Here is a 7,499-nt window from a genome sequence, read left to right as displayed (position 1 = left end):
TGGTGCTGGCTCCTACCCTGGGGGTCTTTAAGAAGAGGCTTGATGCCTACCTGGCTGGAGTCATTTGAGCCTAGTTTTTCTCCTGCCCAGGCAGGAGGTCGGACTTGAAGATCTACAAGGTCCCTTCTGACCCTACTTCTATGATTCAATGAACTATCTGTTGGTTAGGAAGAAATGCACCAAAAATCTGAATTTGTGGGGAACACACCCCCGCCCCAAACAAGGGCAGGGCAGAGCTCAGCTCCAGTAGCTGAAGGAAGAATTTCAAAAGAATTTGGCTCCCATTTAAGCAGCAGCAGTCCTGTGGTCAGATTTTCATTGCAAGATAGTGTTCATGTTTTCCTTTACAGCTCAGTATAAAAATACTGAAGTCTTGTTTCTGTTTTGTTTTAATTCTATTATTAGAGTTGCAAACCTAACTTTATTTTTCCTTAGAATCTCTACAATTTCTGCTTACTTTTATTAAAATATGTTACTGTTTCATATTACTGTTTTTGTTGCTAGTTGGTTCAAGATATGAAGTTCTGTCTTCTTCTGAATAATTATTGGCACTTTCTCTCTCATTAGATTCTAGCTTATACAGAAGGACTCCATGGAAAATGGCTTTTTACAGAGATTCGTTCAGTCTTTTCCCGACGCTATCTCTTGCAAAATACAGCACTGGAAATCTTCATGGCAAACAGAGGTAATATAAATTTGTGATTGGAGTCATGAAGTGTTTCTGTTTGTTAATGCACTAGCTATTTGGCACATGTATGCTGTTTGATATCTGCTGCTGTTTTTGTTTTTATAGATATTGACTGTATTTTAATTGTTTGAAGAACTTGGCTTAGGTTTCTTTGAAAAGATGTAAAATGCAAAAATACTTGGGATTTTAAGTCTAATGATAGTTTTTTTCTCCATATAAAACTTTCTAGATAAGTCCTATAATCAAAACTAACTTGATTTCAGTCACTGTATTTATTCACATACCATATATTCTTCTCTCCACCAAAGATCAGTCTCCCCCCACCACACACACACAAATTGGGGTGCATGTCTTAAGTGGGGAAGCTGATTGTCTTCCTGGAATAGAAGCACCCTGCTGTGACTCTTGCTGCACTGAGCAACAGCAGTGGCATTTTACTCAGGCAACTGAGGGAGTCAGTTAACTTAAATCGCTTGTAGTTCCTCACCCCAAATGTTTTAAGGATCATCTCTTCTTTTTAATAGTCTTGCTCTTCCACTAATCAAGTTAATCTTTCTTCTGGCAATTTCACTGTCTGCAAGCTGTTTCTGGTCTCTCTTCTGCTTGGAAGACCTGGAGACTGTTCTTTAGCTCTCTTCAAAATTATATGTTTACCCTTCGAGATTAGTCTTCAACTGCAGCTAGGGTTTCAGCCTGTGATTAAGCAGGAAAGGGAGGGTGAGCAAGCTGAAGCTTAGGCTCTTTCCATGTACTGTGCAATTATAACTGGAAAACAATCTTTCTTTCTTCCTTTTGCCTCTCCAAAAACAAGGCAACTGTATTATTTGGAGGCATGTGGCTTATGAAAAAAACATGGTAAGGATTTTTTTCTTCTACTCTCTATCTAGATGTTGAGGTAGCAGTTTCTCTTTTGCTTAAAGCATATCTATGCTCTGACCTGTCATGCTTATGCAAAGAATATATCTTTTTTCCTGTGGTAGGAAAACGGTTGTTGATTGCACAGTATTAATGATAGGCTGCTGACAGACTTTAAAAAGAAGGCACAGTGGGATCTGAAGTGCAATCCCACAATCACATCTTTGTGCCATGATTGTGGCATCAGATTCCATCATGCCATATTGCTGATGCATAGGGAACTTGGTCCCTGGCTTCTCCTGCGCTGGCAGTCTTCACTCTGGCTGGGATCCTTGCCAGTCAACAGGGCTGCCAGCTGCAGGAACGCATGGTGTGCCCCAGAGTCTGGGACCTCTGAACATAGATGAGACTACCAACTGGGGGAGCTCAGTGTACTCTCCCAGCTGGGACCCTTGATCAGCTGACCAGTGCTCCCAGCCTCCAGAGCACACAGAAGTGTTACAGAGGCTGGGGGCACTGGTACACATCCAAGTAAAGGTATAATATGTAGATAGTAACAGTAGATAGGAAAGGACTAGAGGATGATGGAAAATGATCTCTATCCTTCTTACACTTCCAGGTTGTACTTCCTTAGTGTCATTTGCAAGGCACTGTTCCTGAGCTAAATAGTTTTTCTGTGAGGCAGAGCTAATAATCCCTGCTACAGTATTACATGAAGGTGACTATATTGCATCTAGGTTTAAGAGGTAGCCTATGGTGGATGCAGTAAGGTGTGCTGCCTGGTGTCATGTGAATGCATGGGGGAAAGGGCCAATCTAGAAGCGTCCTGTCCAGAGACAGGACAAAAATCCCGATTCATAGATTCATAGATGTTAGGGTTGGAAGGGACCTCAATAGATCATCAAGTCTGACTCCCTGCACAGACAGGAAAGAGTGCTGGGTTCGGATGAGCCTAGCCAGATGCCCATCTGACCTTCTCTTGAAGACTTCCAGGGTAGGGGAGAGCATCACCTCCCTTGGGAGCCCATTCCAGACCTTGGCCACTCTGACTGTGAGGAAGTTCCTCTTAATGTCTAGTCTAAATCTGCTCTCTGCTAGCTTATGGCCATTATTTCTTGTAACCCCCAGGGGCGTCTTGGTGAGTAGAGCCTCACCAATTCCCTTCTGTGCCCCCATGATGAATTTATAGGCACTCACAAGGTTGCCTCTCAACTTTGTCTTGCAGAGGCTGAAGAGGTCCAGGTGCCTTAGTCTCTCCTCATAAGGCTTGGCCTGCAAGCCCTTAACCATATGAGTGGCCCTTCTCTGGACCCTCTCCAGGTTATCCACATCCTTCTTGAAGTGTGGTACCCAAAACTGCATGCAGTATTCCAACTGCAGTCTGACCAGTGCCCAATAGAGGGGAAGTATCACCTCCATGGTTCTGTTTGTCATGCATCTGCTGATGCATGATAAAGTGCAGTTAGTTTTTCTGATGACTTTGTCACACTGACGAGTCATGTTCATCTTGGAGTCCACTAGGACTCCAAGATCCCTTTCTGCTTCAGAGATTCCATTGGGATATCTGGACTGTCCTGTCAAAATTAGGACAGTTGATAGTTTCATTGGGAATGAAAACTCAAGGAAAAGCCTGGCAGAGACTAAAGCTGTTAAAACAAACAAACAAAAAATCTACAGAAAGGTATATAGTAACAACAGGATGATCAGGCAACATTGTGCATTTTTCACTCTGACAGTTCTCTCTTCTGTGCTGATTGATAGGGGTGTGTGAAGTGGGCTGTATTTGATTCGGGTTCGGCCCAATTTGGGGGACAGTGATTTGATTAGTTGATTCAGTTCACTGTCCCAATTTGATTTGGCTGAAACCAAATCTGAAGACTCAATGCTGATTTAGAGACTCAGTGATTAGGCCATAGACATAACTTAGATGTTTTTTCTAGACATCTTGAGGTGCCAGGCGTGGCTTGTGAATGTTGGAATGGTGGGGCAGGTGGAGCGTCCCACAGGAGCGTGGGGGGGCTCCCTGTGTGCTCGGTGGTAGACCGGAAGTACTACTTTGTCTCCCTGGCTCAGCGATTGGCCACAGGGGGACGCCGGGTGCCCCCCCAGACCCAAGAGGCACCAGTTGCTGAGCTGGGAGGCGGACGGGGATCCCCCATGTGCTCCGCGGTGGGCCCAGAAGCAGACCAGAAGTGCTTCTGGTCCAATTCCGGGTCTGCCGCCAAGTGCGCTGGGGACCCTCCCATGCTCCCATGGGACGCTCCATCCATCCTACCATCTCAACGTTCGTGGGCTGCTTGGTACCTTGAGGTTGGTAGAAAAAACATTTAAAACATTTAAAGTGTTTATGGCCGAATTGCTGATCTGAATCATTGAATATCTCCGAATTGATTCAGGGGGTTCCTATTCGATTTGGAGAGAGTAAAGGGTCTCCTGATTCAATTCAGATTCGGAGATTCGGCTGCTGAATCGGGCCAAGTTTCCACTGAATCGAGTCAGTGACCGAAGTGTCGCACAACTCTACTGATTGACTGCTAATGTCAGTCTTTTGTTATCATCTTCCTCAGGTCTTCCCTCCACTTCTTGTATATTCAGCTAATCATGTTCCAATACACCCCCATCCAAAACAATAGGTTTTACTATAAGAAATGATAACATACAAGGTTCATGTAACTGGTTAGAAGCACAGCTGCTTTTATTTTCACTCAGCAGCTCTGAATGTATGGTTCCACACTGTTTTAATCTGATTTCTAGAAAACTGTGTTCTGCTGTATTCTGCTTAATTTTAGTTTAAATCAAGCTATGAGATCATAGAATTATAGAAAATTGAGGTTGGAAGGGACCAGGAGGTCATCTGCTCAAAGCACTATTATCCCCAGCTAGATCATCCCAGCCGAGGCTTTGTCTAGGCAGGTCTTAAAAATGTCCTGCCAAGGATAGAGATTCCACAACCTCTGTGGGTAACCTGTTTCAATGTTTACTACTGTCCTAGTGAGAAATTCTTATATTTCCTAATATCTAATCTAAACTACCCTAATTTCCTAATATCTAATCTAAACTACCCTTGCTGCAACTTGAGACCACTGCTCTTTGTTCTGTCATCTACCACCACTGAGAAGAGACTAGCTCCACCCTCTTTGGAGCCAGCCTTCAGGTAGCTGAAGGTTGCTCTTAAATTCCCCCTTAGTTTTCTCTTCTCCAGACTAAATAAGTCCAATTCCCTCAGCCTCTCCACAGAAATCATGTGCCATTTTCATTAGCCTCTACTGGACTCTCTCCAATTTCTCTGTGTCCTTTCTGTAGTGGGGAGCCCAGAACTGGACACAGTACTCCAGATGTGGCTTCACCAGTGGCTGAAAAGAAGGGAATAATCACTTCCCTTGATCTGCTAGCAGTGCTCCTACTAATGCAGCCCAGTATGCAGTTAGCCTTCTTCACAACGGGGACACACTGTTGGCTCATATTCAGTTTATTGTTCACTGTAACCTGGGTTCTTTTCTGCAGAGCTGCTGCTTAACCAGTTGGTCCTCAGCCTGTGCAGTGGGATTTTTCTGTCTTAAGTGTAGGACTTTGCACTTGTCCTTACTGAACCTTATGAGATTTCTTTTGGCCAAATCCTCCAATTTATCAAGGTCTGTCTGAATGCTAACTGTACTTTCCAGTGTATCTACTACTCCCCCAAGCCTGGTGTTATCTTAAAACTTGTTGATGGGGCACTCTATCCCATCTTCCAGGACATCGATAACAATATTGAACAAAACCAGCTCTAGGACTTAACCCCTGGGCACTCCAGTTGATACCAGGTGCCAACCTGACACTGAGCCATTGACTACTACCCTCTGAGCCTGATAATCCAGCCAGTCTTCTATCCACCTTACATTTTGGTGTAAATCAAAAGAAGGCTTTCCTAAATATTTTTTTCATTGTCTTAATATCTATTCAGTTTTATTTTCTTTTTTTGGTAAACATTGTTCATGTTATATTGTGTATTTATGCTGAGTTACTAAATAAAGTAAATCCTAAGAGTTGTGCATTTTCTTAAGTAAAGCCAATTTTTATAAAGTTGTGATGTGGAAAAAATGTTGATTGTACTCAGACTGGTTACTGTTCTGTGGATTAAAATGGCTTTTCTGAAATATGGATGAGACTCAAAAAAGAAGTGAAAATTGTCAAAAACTTCTGTCAGAGTTTAATGCTGGTCCTAGTCTTGGGTTTAGGGCTGGATCTAGCAAAGTACTGAATCACATATTTAAGCATTCAAATAATCCTGTTGATTAAAAATCAAGCACATGCTTCAGTGTTTTTCTGGTTTGGGTACTTAACCTCCATGGAGACATAAGAAAATGTGCAAACAAGAATAAAAATAAATAATTCTAGGAGACATTAATTATGTATGACCATATTAGTACAAACTGTACATTCTTTTTCTTTTCTGGAGTCAGTTCTGACAAATCAGTTGTATAAATATAGCTAACATTTTTTTTGTTTTCAAATAAAATAACACTATGTAATGTAAGCCCAGTATACAAGTTAGTAAGGCAACATTCACTGAAACTCCTGTTACTGTTTAAAACAAGAAATAATTCTGAAAATGCATTTTTTAGAAAATGAAGTGTCATCATTCATAGTATACAAAACTTGGCTTATGGGGGAAAATATATTTAATGCTACTAGCATATGTAGTATCTATACTATACCCAAACTCTGCATGATGAAATACTAGGAAGCTTAGTATAAATGACAGGAAATAATGTCATTTTCCAACTATTCTGTTTGTTTACAGTCGCTGTCATGTTCAACTTCCCAGACCAAGCAACAGTAAAGAAAGTGGTCAACTGTCTACCTCGTGTTGGCATTGGTACTTGTTTTGGACTACCACAAACCAGGTATTTCACTTTGAAAAATTTAACTTAGCGTGCAACTTTTCTGCATAACCAAGTTCAGGTGACAAAACAATTCACCACCAAGGCATGCTTTTTTACAGTTAAGCTATATCTTAGAACAGGAGCGAGGAAATAATGGCCTATGGGCTGGATTCGGGCTGCCAGGTGATTTCATCCAGCCCATGGGCCGGTACCTGCCAATTCACTGTATCCTGCCCGGACCCAGGCTGCCTCACCATGCTTTCAATGGGGGCAGTGCGTGCTGCACTCTCACGCTTGCCTATGGGGTGCCCTCACCCTCACCCCGCAGTAGCAGTGGACAGGGGAAGTAGTAGCAATGGTAGGGAAGTAGCGACAGTGGGGGTCGGTGGGCAGCCAATGGGTGGGAATGTAGGAAAGTGGCAGACAAGGGTGTGGCAGGCAGGGGTGGGGGGAAGTGGTGGTGGTGGCAGTGGGGAGTGGGACAGTGGTGGTGGGCAGGCAGGGGGGAGTGGCAGTGGTGCTGGATGGGAACAAAATGGCAGCTGGCTGGGAGCGTGGGGCCAGGGCTAGTGGGGACCCAGGGTGGGCAGCTGGAGTGCAGATCCTGTGCCAGTGGGGGCACAGGGTCTACCTAGCTCCATTCTGCAGGGCTTGCATGCAGTTCCCAGGTTCTTCACCTGAGCTGTGCACGTCTTTGGGGGAGCCACTTGGGGTGGAGCTGATGGCCTGGCCCTGCTTACTGCTACCTGCAGGTCATGGGGAACAGCAGGGAGCTCCGTGCTATGGAGCTGGGTTTGCTCTGCCCCTCTCCTTGCCCTCCCAGCTGAACCCCATGACCTGCACCACTGGGCTTCCCCCAGTGGCATGGGGTTTGGGTATGTGAACCTCACATGATGGAGCCAGCGGCCTGGCCACATGCAGTCCTGGGACTTGTTGGGACTGTGTGACGCTGAAGGGCTCTGCCTGCTTCTAGGAGCAGAGGTTGTATGCAATAGTGGGGTGTGTTTGTAGGGGGGAACCCCCACACACACCCCACCACACACACACACACACACACACACACACACACACACACACACACACACACACAC

General features: G+C 44.4%; 1 protein-coding gene across 9 annotated transcripts in view; it reads left to right on the top strand.

The window, feature by feature from the left end:
* The window catches only part of LRBA (LPS responsive beige-like anchor protein), a 580,756-nt gene that overhangs the window by 397,421 nt on the left and 175,836 nt on the right, over positions 1 to 7,499 (top strand). For all 9 annotated transcript variants that reach the window (XM_019534457.1, XM_019534459.1, XM_019534455.1 and 6 more), the window contains exons 40-41: positions 568 to 685; positions 6,327 to 6,429. In XM_019534457.1, the coding sequence (XP_019390002.1) occupies positions 568 to 685; positions 6,327 to 6,429 (221 nt within the window). The remainder of the gene's footprint in view (positions 1 to 567; positions 686 to 6,326; positions 6,430 to 7,499) is intronic.

The sequence above is a fragment of the Crocodylus porosus genome, unplaced genomic scaffold (genome assembly GCF_001723895.1).
Source record: "Crocodylus porosus isolate Cpor-Errol unplaced genomic scaffold, CroPor_comp1, whole genome shotgun sequence".
NCBI lineage: Eukaryota > Metazoa > Chordata > Crocodylia > Crocodylidae > Crocodylus > Crocodylus porosus.
This window is presented reverse-complemented; position numbering and strand designations above follow the sequence as displayed.